This window comes from Leucoraja erinacea, chromosome 1 (assembly GCF_028641065.1).
Source record: "Leucoraja erinacea ecotype New England chromosome 1, Leri_hhj_1, whole genome shotgun sequence".
In the NCBI taxonomy this organism is placed as follows: Eukaryota; Metazoa; Chordata; class Chondrichthyes; order Rajiformes; family Rajidae; genus Leucoraja; species Leucoraja erinaceus.
Window position 1 is genome coordinate 115,008,386 of NC_073377.1, and position 13,427 is coordinate 115,021,812.

At 43.6% G+C, this 13,427-nt stretch overlaps 1 protein-coding gene across 1 annotated transcript in view; it reads left to right on the plus strand.

Annotated features, from left to right (window-relative positions):
- LOC129700905 (probable E3 ubiquitin-protein ligase HERC4) overlaps nt 1-13,427 on the plus strand; it is a 72,960-nt gene that overhangs the window by 41,272 nt on the left and 18,261 nt on the right. Inside the window, 4 exon segments of the mRNA XM_055641714.1 lie at nt 1,252-1,347; nt 4,405-4,575; nt 6,344-6,487; nt 9,920-10,086. Of these exon segments, the coding sequence (XP_055497689.1) occupies nt 1,252-1,347; nt 4,405-4,575; nt 6,344-6,487; nt 9,920-10,086 (578 nt within the window).

Below are 13,427 nucleotides of genomic sequence, written 5' to 3' on the forward strand. Positions count from 1 at the left end.
TAAAAAGACAAGGTAGACAAAAATGCTGGAGAAACTCAACGGGTGAGGCAGCATCTATGGAGCGAAGGAATAGGCGACATTTCGGGTTGAGACCCTTCTTCATCCAAAACGTCGCCCATTCCTTCGCTCCAGAGATGCTGCCTCACCCGTTGAGTTTCTCCAGCATTTTTGTCTGCTTTCAATTTTTCCAGCATCTGTAGTTCTTTCTTAAACAAGACTAAAAAGACAAGTCATGCAAGAAAAAACATAATTAGAAGAAAGTCCATAGTGGTGCAAGAGGTAAGGTAGCGGCCATTCCAGGTATCCCAAGCCACCGAGAGGGTTCTGCCGACACCAGAGCACCATCACCCAGCGAGAAGGGCCTGAACATCGGGCCCCGTAGCGGCAACTGTGGAGGCCTCAATAGCCCCGACTATGTGTGGACAAGGGGATGGGGACTGGATTTTGTGTCTTCCCTCGCAATGGGAACCATTGTGGGGGGATGATTTTATGTTTTATGTTAAATTTCTTTATAATGTTATGTTGGATTATTAATGTGCTGCAGCTCGAATTTCACGACACCAATTGGTGTATGTGACAATAAATGAACCTTTGAGGTGTTCCAAAGTGTTCACTTTTCAAGATGGGATTAGGGCCATGTGGGTCAGTTCAAGAATCTGATAGTTGCAGGAAAGTAGTTGTTCCTGCAACTTAAGATACTGAAATGTTTGCCCTTATGAGAAGAGGCAAACTCATGCCTTCTTCTGACATACTATTGGGCAGTGGTCACAGAAGCCTGAAGCACCCCTTCAGGCTTCTGTACCTCCTGCCTGATGGTACCCATGACAGTAATAAACCTAAACCGCACTGCTGAAGCAGCCCACATTTGATCCTGACCTCTGGTGCAGTCGGTGTGCAGTTCGCTGGTTCTCCCTGGGAGCATGTGGGATTCCACCAGGCACTCCAGTTTTTTCCCACATCCAAAAAACATTCTGATTCACAGGTCAGTCAAACACTGTCAAGTGCCCCTAATGCTGGCAGTTGAAAGGCACGAAAGGAGGGATCATTTACAGGGAAACAGGGAAATGGGTTTGATGGGATTGTTCAGATATGGCATGGACTCTCCATTAAGACCCATCTGACAGCATCTCCCTCACAGCACACGTTCAATGGGCCAAATGGCTTTCTACTAGTTTGCAGGGAAGTGCCATCTGTGATATCACAATAATACTTCTGCTTTTTTTTACCTTACATGGCAATTACCTGGAAAAGCCTGAAATTGAACGGGTTTATTTCTCGTATCCATTCACCCTTGCTCTAACTGCCAAGCTTCGGATACTTTACGATGATTCACAGAAGAGGATGCAGGTAAAGAACTCAATGGGTATGGGGCAAAATCTATGATTTTGAAGTGATTTAAGATTCTCTGACTCCGTGTCTTCCTCAAAGATGCTCCTCAAAAGACATCTCTTTGTACAGATTATGGTCAGGTCACCAGCACTAGTACAACCATAGAGTTATACTGCACGCAAACAGGCCGTTTGGCCCAGCACATCCATGCCCAACAAAATGTGCATCTCAGCTAGTCCCATTTGCTCACATTTGGTCCATATCTTTCTAAACCTTTCTTCTCCATGTCCTTGCCCACGTAGTCTTTTATATGTTATTATTGTTCCTGCATTAAATACCTCCCCTGGCAGCTCATTTCATAAACCCACCACCTTCTGAGTGATGCAGCCAGTCCTAAATATTAGTGCCAAATTTTGTTTGATTATATTCCTATGAAGTGTGAAGGGTCATCTATCTATGTAATTAAAAGTCAAAACTTGACCACTTCCTGTTTGCACTGTATATTGATTTTAGAAAAAAAACTCTATCACTTCCAGCTGTGATTTTTGGCCATCTTACTCAGAGTACCCCTCCAGCTGTCAGGGCCAGAGTATTTTTCCCATCAATTAAAAAAAAAAGACTTAATAATGTTTATAAAATGTTGAGATTCTCTCTCCTGTCAATCACGCCATGAAGGCCACACCCTTCCCGTTGGGAGGGGGAGGGACTATAAAACCCGGAAGTGTGGGCGTGCCTCGGTTTCTGCAAAATGAGGGAGGGAGAAGTCACGACTCTCAGTCTGAGCTGTGAACAACACTGAACACATGTCTACTAAACTGAGTGTGGTTTTACTGACATGTGACTGCCCTTAATGTGATTTAAATGAAGTTTGAAAATGTGGTTTGAAAATGAAGTTTGAAAATTAAAATGTGGTTGGTTTGAAAATGTGGTTGGTTTGAAAATGGTTGGAACATTGATTTTAGAAAAATTGCCACCATGTACGGCTGTGATTTTTGGCCATCTTACTCAGTCCCCCTCCGCTCATCAGGTGCTGAGGATTTTTTCCATCGATGAAAAATAAAAGAATTATTAGTGTTTAAAAAATGTTGAGATTCTCTCTCCTGTCAAACACGCCATGAAGGCCACGCCCCTTCTGGTGTGAGGGGGAGGGAGTATAAAATCCAGAAATGTGGGCGTGGCTCAGTCTCTGCAAGATGAGGGAGGGAGAGGTCATGACACTCTGTCTTTGGTGGCCTTGCACCCTACTTGAAATGGTATGAAACGGCACTTGAAGTTGGTGGCCTTGCACCCTGCTTGAAATGTATGAAACTGTACGAATTTGGTGTCCGTGCGCCCTGCTTGAAATGGTATGAAACTGCACTTGAATATGGTGGCCTTGCACCCTGCTTGAAGTGGTATGAAACTGCACTTGAATATGGTGGCCTTGCACCCTGCTTGAAGTGGTATGAAACTGCATGTCAATAGGGTGGCCTTGCACCCACCCTGCTTGAAGTGGTATGAAACTGCATGCCAATTTGGTGGCCTTGCGCCCTGCTTGAAGTGGAAAGAAACTGCACTTGACTTTGGTGGCCTTGCGCTCTGCTTGAAGTAGTATGAAACTGCACTTGAATTTGGTTGCCTTGCACCCTGCCTGAAATGGAATTTCAAGGAATAGCTGTGAGTCAACTGCAAGCCCACCAGCCGTGAGCGAGCGAGCTGCCAGCGCACCAGGCTTGAGTGGCAGCTGCCAGCCCAAGAATCCATTTGGCCCCCAATGTCCAGAGTAGCTATCTGGAAACCAGTCCCTCCAGCCCACAATACCCATGCTAGCGCTCCAGAAAGCCCTCCCACTGGCCACCAATATTGGAATTGGTGGAGAGGTGGAATATTGTGTTGGGGGACCAGCCCTCCCGTGTGAACATGGAACCCAATGGGTCCCACTTAGCCTAGTTTAGTTATAAAAAATGTTGTGTACCACCACAAAATTCTGCACTCGCCAATCTCCATAAACCAGTCATGCAGGAAGATGGGTGATGGTGGACCCCAGTCTTTATTTCCCCAGTCACTGCCTCATCAATATTCCTTGCTGTCGTGTGCAATATCCCATCAATGCCCCACTCATTGCCCACACATTGCGCTAAACACTGCCCCTTCCTGTCCTGGTGACTAATCCTCAGTGCACACATATTGTCTTGCTCGCTGCACTGCTCACTTTCTTCCCGCTGTTTCACATCCCACACCTCAGTGTTTCTTCGACAATTTATGAAGCACAGGATGTTAAATGCTTTAATCATGATTCTCTTGTCGTGCCTGTTTCAATGATTCATACACACATGAACCCTTTGTTCCTGCACGTCTTTAGAATTTTGCTGTTGATCCTATATTGAATCTAAATGTATTAAAATTCCATCCACTTTTTCAACCAACTGTATCTTCTTGCCGTCAACTGTCCTCCCTGTTTATAGAACATAGGACATGGATTAGTACAGCACATGAATAGGCCCTTCAGCCCACAGTGTCTGTGCTGAGCATGATGCCAAGTTAAACCAACTGCTGGTTTAAGGCTAAAGGCTGCCCAACCTCTCCTTATAGCTAATACCCTCTAATCCAGGCAGAATTCAGGCAAACCTCTTTTGCTCCCTTTCCAAAGCCTCCAGTTGGGGGGAGGGTTGCCGGGCCCACTTCCATTTTGAGATTGCCATTTTGACTCGCGTCACAACGGGAATCTCAGGCGTCACAACGCGACATTTGCACCTGTGTAGTGTGGGCCCGTCAACCGCGCCTGCACAGTTGGGGGAGGCTTGCCGGGCCGGGATCGCCAATTTCACTGAACATCGCCTTGTGCATGAGTGAGTGGCGAGGGGGATCCAATGGGTCCGTGCTGGGTCTGGTATGTATATAAAAGTGGAGGATCCAGTAATGACGCTGAAGTACGTCACTTCTCAATGATTTACCATCGGTTCCTGCCTTTAATGTTTTTAATCCCCTTAGTTGCATGGATTAATAATTGTAGTTTAAGTATCAGTATGCTCAATGCTTTATTTAATGTTGTGAAAATGTGTGCAATCTATCTCTTTTTCCACCTCTGTTGCTTAGATAAAAATTTTGGAAGATGTTTGCTTCACATACCGCAGCTTGCTGGCAGGAAGCCCAGAACCACCCAGATATACCGTGCTCAAGTTGATGGTTAATCGCCGAAACTTAGTTGCTGATACATTTGAAAAATTGAGCAAGGTGGCGAATGCCGATCTACTTAAAGAACTTGAGGTAAAACATGTCTATTTAATACATTAAGAATCATGAATTGTTTTGGCTGAATCACCAGCATTGTTATGTTACTGAACAAAAACACTCGGAGTACAGTTGGCAAAGAGTTGCTGCTTCACAGCGCCAGAGACCCGGGTCCGATCATAACTTTGCGTGCTGTGGAGTTTGCATGTTCTCCATGTGACCGTGTGGATTTCCTCTGAGTGCTCCAGTTTCTTCCCACATCGCAAAGACCAAGATTTTGCTCCGTTAGGCCCATGCATGTTTTGGGTTGTGTCCCTTCTTCAGAAGGAGGATTTGTAGGTTAATTGGCCTCTGTAGAAATGCCCCTAATGTGTCAAAAGCAGATAAAAAAGTGGGAGAACATTAAACTAGTGAATGGGTGATCGATGGTCAATGTGGACTCAGTGGGCCGAAAGACCTGTTTCCATTTTGTATCTTTCAATCAATCAATCAAAGCTAGAAGACATTAACTATGAAGTCACGTCCCCCAGAGACACCATCAGAATTTTAATTCATTTTAAAACGTCTGTACATACTGTGGTGTCAGTAAAAGACAACCTATCAGGTGACTGATGATAAACGACTAAGGAAATCAAGCAGCATCCTTGAGAGAGAGAGAAATATTTTTTTAGGCGAAACACCCTTCATATTAGTTCCGAGATACAGGATGGAAACAGGCACATCGAGTCCACGCCAACCATCGATCACCTGTTGACACCAGTTCAATGTTGTCATAAGGTTGTTGTCATCGTTGGCGATCAGTTGAAGTCCTTTGGACTGATTGTAAGGGCGGGGCGAACCATATTCCCCTTGGGTAGCTAACAACCCAACAGTATGAACATTGAATGCTCTAGTTTTGGGTAACTAAGCAACCTCTCCACCCCCCCCCCCAACCGTTTCTCCCCTACACCCCTCTTTCTTCTCCACCAACCCCTTCCCACGTCCCCACTTGGACTCACATCCATTCCTTCCTCTGGCTTCACGATTCACTACTCTTCAATCCTTTTGTCACACCTTCTATTTTCATCTCTGACCTTTGTCCAGCCATCTGCCTATGAATCCCCCCCTTCACCTTTGTTCACCTCTGACCTGCCAGGCTTTGTCCTGCCCCACCTGGCCCAATCAGTTCCAGTGTCCCTCACTGTGCACATTCAAAGTGTAATTGGAGCAAGGCATCCCTTCCCTTGCAATGAAATCAGATCTCAGGCACAACATTCACATTTCTGGAGAAATTGTAACCAATTCATGCATGAATGCATCTGAAAAGGGGTCGCCTATCCAGGCCCTCCAGAGATGCTCCAGAAATAACCCACTGAGTTACTCCATCACCTTTTGTTTCACACATATCTATAGTCTTGATTTTCAAATAAAAAATGACACGAAGTTAAATTTAGGGGTGGCATGGTGGTGCAGTGGTAGTTGCTGTCTTACTGTGCCAGAGGCCTGGGTTCAATCCTAACCACGGGTGCTGTCTGTATGGAGTTTGTACGTTCACCCCATGACCTGTGTGGGTTTCCTCCGGGTGCTACGGTTTTCTCCCACACTCCAAAGACGTACAGGTTGTAGGCTAATTGGCTTGGGTAAAAATTGTAAATTGTCCATCGTGTGTGTGGGATAGTGTTAGTGGATGGGGTAATCGCTGGTCAGCGTGGACTCGGTGGGCCGAAGGGCCTGTTTCTCCACGCTCTATCTCTAAACTAAATTAAACTAAACTAAAGTATCTTTGTAACCATTTTTCTAATGTGCATTTGCATCATTTCTGCAGGTGACATTTGAAGGGGAGCGTGTCCTCGATCCGAGAGCTATGAGAAATGAATTCTTCAAATTTGTTTTTCAAGAGCTGGTGCAGCCAGATTCAAAGATGTTTATTTATTTTCAGAATTTCAGAACTATTTGGTTTCCTTCTCAGGTGAGTACGTTCATTTATGAAGTAAAAGTGCAACAGTTCACACTGATCGATCTTACACAAACAACAATTTCTCCTCAGTACCATCAAAGATCGTATTACATTCCATAAGATCACAACACCTCCACAACTCCTGTGTTGTGTCTAAACTGTCAACCAGATTAAATCATGGATAAACAAGAAACTTTGGGCAACGCAGTGGCTGAGCAGTAGAGTTGTTGCCTCACAGGGCCAGAGACCCACGTCTGTATGATGTTTGTACGTTCTCCCTATGACCCTGTGGGTTTTCTCCGGATGATCCAGTTTCCTCCCACATGCCAAAGACTTGGAGGTTTGTCAGCTAATTGGCTTCTGTAAAAAATTGTCCACAGTGTATGGTTAATTGCGGGTCGGCGCGGACTCGGTGGGCGAAAGGGCCTGTTTCCACACTGTATCTCTAAACTTAGACCCAAACCTTGTAAAAATATATTGTCTTTGTCTATGGCGCTACTCACTAACACCATTCCCAACTTGCCCACACTGAGCAATGTCCCATCTACACAAGTCCCACCTGCCTGCATTTGGGCCATATTCCTCTAAACCTATCCTATCCCTGTACCTGTCTAAATGTTTCTTAAACATTACGATAGTATCTGCCTCGTCTACCTCCATGGAACCTCCCGGAAGCTGGAAGAGACTAGATCTAAAAACCTTTCAAACAATGCCCATGCACAATCTTCCTCATTCTAGGATAGCCCCAGCAATGTAGTTAATTTTCTACTTTGGAATATCTTTCTGGTGCTATATTGGATTTGCTTTAAGCAAGCAAACTGGGTTGAAGATTGTAATGTGAGAATAGCATTATAAAAATGCAAACTAACCAATATGTGTTTAAAGAGTCAAATATTCAATCTACATATAGTTTGGGTGAATCAAATTGGCAGGGGTGCTGAGGAAGATGATTTCTTGAAATGTATGCGGGATAGTTTTCTAAACCAACATGTAGAGGAACCAACGAGAGAGCAGGCTATTCTAGACTTGGTATTGAGTAATGAGGAAGGGTTAGTTAGCAGTTTTGTTGTGCGTGGCCCCTTGGGCAAGAGTGACCATAATATGGTTGAGTTCTTCATTAGGATGGAGAGTGACATTGTTAAACCAGAAACAAGGTTTCTGAACTTAAAGAAAGGTAACTTTTGAGTGTATGAGACGTGAATTGGCCAAGATTGACTGGCAATTGATTCTTAAAGGGTTGACGGTGGATATGCAATGGAAGGCATTTAAAGACTGCATGGATGAACTACAACAATTGTTCATCCCAGTTTGGCAAAAGAATAAATCAGGGAAGGTAGTGCATCCGTGGATAACAAGGGAAATCAGGGATAGTATCAAAAGAAAAGATGAAGCATACAAATTAGCCAGAAAAAGCAGCCTACCAGGGGACTGGAAGAAATTCAGAGCCCAACAGAGGAGGACAAAGGACTTAATTAGGAAAGGGAAAATAGATTATGAAAGAAAACTGCAGGGAACATAAAAACTGACTGCAAAAGTTTTTTATAGATATGTGAAGAGAAATAGATTAGTTAAAGCAAATGTAGGTCCCTTGCAGTCAGAAACAGGTGAATTGATCATGGGGAACAAGGACATGGCAGACCAATTGAATAACTACTTTGGTTCCGTCTTCCCTAAGGAAGACATAAATAATCTGCCAGAAATAGCAGGGGATTGCGGGTCAAATAAGATGGAGGAACTGAGTGAAATCCAGGTTAGCCAGGAAGTGGTGTTAGGTAAATTGAATGGATTAAAGGCCGATAAATCCCCAGGGCCGGATAGGCTGCATCACAGAGCACTTAAGGAAGTAGCCCCAGAAATAGTGGATGCATTCATGATAATTTTTCAAAACTCTTTAGATTCTGGAATAGTTCCTGAGGATTGGAGGGTAGCTAATGCAACCCCACTTTTTAAAAAGGGAGGGAGAGAGAAAACGGGGAATTAGACCAGTTAGTCTAACATCGGTAGTGGGGAAACTGCTAGAGTCAGTTATTAAAGATGGGATAGCAGCACATTTGGAAAGTGGTGAAATCATTGGACAAAGTCAGCATGGATTTACGAAAGGTAAATCATGTCTGACGAATCTCATAGAATTTTTCGAGGATGTAACAAGTAGAGTGGATAAGGGAGAACCAGTGGATGTGTTATATCTGGACTTTCAGAAGGCTTCGGCAAGGTCCCACATAAGAGATTAGTGTACAAACTTAAAGCACACGGTATTGGGGGTTCAGTATTGATGTGGATAGAGAACTGGCTGGCAAACAGGAAGCAAAGAGTAGGAGTAAACGGGTCCTTTACAGAATGGCAGGCAGTGACAAGTGGGGGTACCGCAAGGCTCAGTGCTGGGACCCCAGCTATTTACAATATATATTAATGATTTGGACGTGGGAATTGAATGCAACATCTCCAAGTTTGCAGATGACACGAAGCTGGGGGGCAGTGTTAGCTGTGAGGAGGATGCTAGGAGGTTGCAAGGTGACTTGGATAGGCTGGGTGAGTGGGCAAATGCATGGCAGATGCAGTATAATGTAGATAAATGGGAGATTATTCACATTTGGTGGCAAAAACAGGAAAGTAGACTATTATCTAAATGGTGGCCGATTAGGAAAAGGGGAGCTGCAACGAGACCTGGGTGTCATGGTACACCAGTCATTGAAAGTAAGCATGCAGGTGTAGCAGGCAGTGAAGAAAGCAAATGGTATGTTAGCATTCATAGCAAAAGGATTTGAGTATAGGAGCAGGGAGGTTCTACCGCAGTTGTACAGGGTCTTGGTGAGACCACACCTGGAGTATTGTGTACAGTTTTGGTCTCCAAATCTGAGGAAAGACATTCTTGCCATAGAGGGAGTACAGAGAAGGTTCACCAGACTGATTCCTGGGATGTCAGGACTTTCATATGAAGAAAGACAGGATAGACTTGGCTTGTACTCGCGAGAATTTAGAAGATTGAGGGGGGATCTTGTTGAAAATGATAAAATTCTTAAGGGGTTGGACAGGCTAGATGCAGGAAGATTGTTCCCGATGTTGGGGAAGTCCAGGACAAGGGGTCACAGTTTAAGGATAAAGGGGAAATCCTTTAGGACCGAGATGAGAAAAACATTTTTCACACAGAGAGTGGTGAATCTCTGGAATTCTCTGCCACAGAAGGTAGTTGAGGCCAATTCATTGGCTATATTTAAGAGGGAGTTAGATGTGGCCCTTGTGGCTAAAGGGATCAGGAGGTATGGAGAGAAGCAGGTACAGGATACTGAGTTGGATGATCTTCCATGATCATATTGAATGGCGGTGCAGGCTCGAAGGGCCGAATGGCCTGCTCCTGCATCTATTTTCTATGTTTCTATTTTCCACGTTGTGTCATTGGCAATCAACTGTTATGTGTTTTGTTTCCGTTTGCCATCTTCATTTTAGGTGAAAGTCCCCATGAAGAATTACTTCCTGCTTGGAATATTGTGTGGTCTTGTTGTGTACAACAAGTGTGTGGTTTATATCCCCTTTCCACTCGCACTGTTTATGAAGCTACTGATGAGCAAGCCATCTCTGAAGAATCTATCAGAAATGGATCCTGATGCGTACAGGTATCTATCTATATTACTAAAAGTTTGATCTTGACCGCTTTTGGCCCACTGTAGTGTGATTTCCTAGAGAACGCCACCACCTATGGCTGTCATTTTTGGCCACCTCGCTCAGAGCACACGTCCGCCTTCCTGGACCAGAGGATTTTTCCCATCGATAAAAAATCCGAGAGATATTAATGTTTTTAAAAATTCACCATTCTCTCTGCTTCCCCTGCCTGAGGGAGGGGGAGGGACTATAAAACCAGGAGGTGGTGTGCCTCACTCAGTCTCTGCAAGATGGAGGAAGCCAGAGGGCCACATCTCTCTGAGCTTTGAATAACACTGAACACATGTCTACTCAACTGTGAGTCCCCTTAATGTGGTTTGAAAATGAAAATATGGTTGGTTTGAAGTTAAAAGGCACTGCCTGCAAATGGTTGATTGGGTGCTTTGGCTTGAAGTTAAAAAGCAGTACTTCAAATGGTGGTTTGGGTGCTTTGGCTTGAAGTTAAAAGGCACTACTGCAAATGTGGTTTGGGTGCTTTGGCTTGAAGTTAAAAGGCACTACTGCAAATGGTGGTTTGGGTGCTTTGGCTTGAAGTTAAAAGGCACTACTGCAAATGGTGGTTTTGGGTGCTTTGGGTAACTTCCTGTTTGCACTGTATATTGATTTTAGATAAAACATTGCTACTTACGGCTGTGATTTTTGGCCATCTTACTCAGTCCCCCTCCGCTCAGCAGGTGCAGAGGATTCTTCCCATCAATGAAAAGTAAATTAATTGTTTAAAAAATGTTGAGAATCTCTCTCCTCTCAATCATGCCATGAAGGCCACACCGTTTCCGGTGTGAGGGGGAGGGGATATAAAACCCGGAAGTGTGGGAGTGGCTCAGTCTCTGCATGATGGGAGAGGGAGAGATTACGACTGTCTGAGCTGTGAATCAATTGAACACACTGAATGTCTACTGAACTGTGAGTTTGGTGTTTTGTGTGGTTTTATGGTGGTTTCACCCTGCTTGAAATGGTATAAAACTGCACCTGAATTTAGTGGCCTTGCACCCTGCTTGAAGTGGTAAGAAACTGCACTTGAATTTGGTGGCCTTGCAGCCTGCCAAATGGTAGGAAAATGGGCGAATTTGGTGGCCTTGTCCCTGCTTGAAATAGAATTTCAAGGAATAGCCATGTCAACTTTCAGCCCAATGGCCGTGAGTGAGCTTCCAGCACATCAGGCTTGAGGGACTGACTGACCCCCCCCCCCCCCCCCCCCCCAACTGGCCACCAAGATTGGAATTGGTGGAGAGGTGGAACATTGCGTCGGGGGGCCAGCCCTCCCGTGTGAACATGGGACCCAACGGATCCCACTTAGTCTAGTGTTCTTATATCAGTGGGTATTTGCACAGGCACTGCCTGAATTGTGTAAGAGTTACGTTGCATGAACTCTTACACAAGTCAGATTTTAACTCTCCTACTGTCTTTTAGATTTTGCTATAGTACGTGCCTCAACAATCTCCTCTGGCAGCTTGTTCCATACACCCGCCACCCACCACTGTGTGAAAAATCTTGCCTCGCATATCTATATTACTAAAAGTCTGATCTTGACCGCTTTTGCCTCACTGTGCTGCAATTTTCGAGAGAACGCCGCCACCTACGGCCATCATTTTTGGACACCTCGCTCAGAGACCCCCTCCGCCTTCATGGACCAGAGGAATTTTCCCATCGATGAAAAATCAGAGAAATATTAATGGGTTTTTTTTAATCGCCATTCTCTCTGCTGCCCCTGCTGGGGGGAGGGGGAGGGATTATAAAATCAGGAAGTGGTGTGCCTCACTCAGGAGGACATGTCTACTCAACTGTGAGTGCCCTTAATGTGGTTCTAAAATGCATGCAAAAAGTGTCTCTATTTGATTCTAAAATGCTTGCAAAAAGTTTCTCTATTGGTTCTAGAGCTTGCAAAAAGTGTCTATTGGTTCTAAAATGCTTGCAAAAGTGTGACTATTGGTTCTAAAATGCTTGCAAAAATTGTCTCTATTGGTTCTAAAATGCTTGCAAAAAGTGTCTATTGGTTCAAAAATGCTTGCAAAAAGTGTCTATTGTTTCTAAAATGCTTGCAAAAAGTGTCTATTGGCTGTTGTTATGGTGGTAACTACTTTGAAAGGCTGCACTGCAAAAAATAAAATGGCTGGTGGTGGTGGTAACTGCTTTTAAATGGCTGCACTGGGGGAAAAATGGCTGTTGTTGGTGGTTGTAACTGCTTTGAAAGGCTGCACGGCAAAACAAAAAGGCTGTTTGTGGTGGTAACTGCTTTGAAAGGCTGCACGGCAACAAAAAAAATGGCTGTTGTTGGGGGAAACTTGACAACTTCCTGTTTGCACGAATATTGATTTAAAAAAAAAAAGTTTTTAAATTTTATTAGAAGTTAATACAGTACACAACAGTACAGTGGAACCTAATTTTAAGTGCCAACTATGTCATACCATAATCCATTCTATGTAAAACCTCTACTTTTATGTTTTGAGAAAGGAAGTAAGACAAGAAAAAGAAAACAATAGAAAGTGGAAAAAGAGGAAAAATAGATGGTAGAGAATAGAAAAACGTGAAGTGTGTATATAAAAAAAAAAGAAAAAGTAGAAAGTAGAAATAGGAGAGAAGGCCACTTAAAAGAGAAATTTTCAAATCTTTATTCGGAAATGTAGATCTATCCGCGGCATGAACTGAAATCAGCAATCTTTACGGTACCGCTGCACCACATGATTCCAAAAAGTCGATGAAAGGAGACCAACTCCTTAAGAATTGGTCATATTTATCTATTAGTCGGAGTCTCATTTCTTCAAGGCGTGCTATGTCCATCATATTCCTAATCCACATTTTAACAGTTGGTATGGTTGTATTTTTCCAAAATTTAAGTATCAATTTCTATCCAATTATTAACCCATAATTAAAAAAAACATTTTGGTCTTTATTTAAATTGATATCTTCTACTATTATTCCAAATATAATCCATTCTGTTTTTTTGTTCTATTGTGGACTTAAAAAGCTTTGTAAATATATCAAATATATCACTCCAAAATTTATTCAACTTTGTACATCCTACAAATGAATGTGTCGAATATTGATTTTAAATAAAACGCTACCACTTACAGCTGTGATTTTTGGCCATCTTACTCAGCTCCTCACCACTCATCAGGTTCAGAGGATTCTTCTCATCAATTAAAAATAAAAGTGTTAGTGTGAAAAAAAATCTTTTGAGAATCTCCCTCCTGTCAATCATGCCATGAAGGCCACACCCCTTCCAGTTGGAGGGGGAGGGATTATAAAATCCATAAGTGTAGGTGTGGCTCAGTCTCTGCAAGATGGGGGAGAGAGA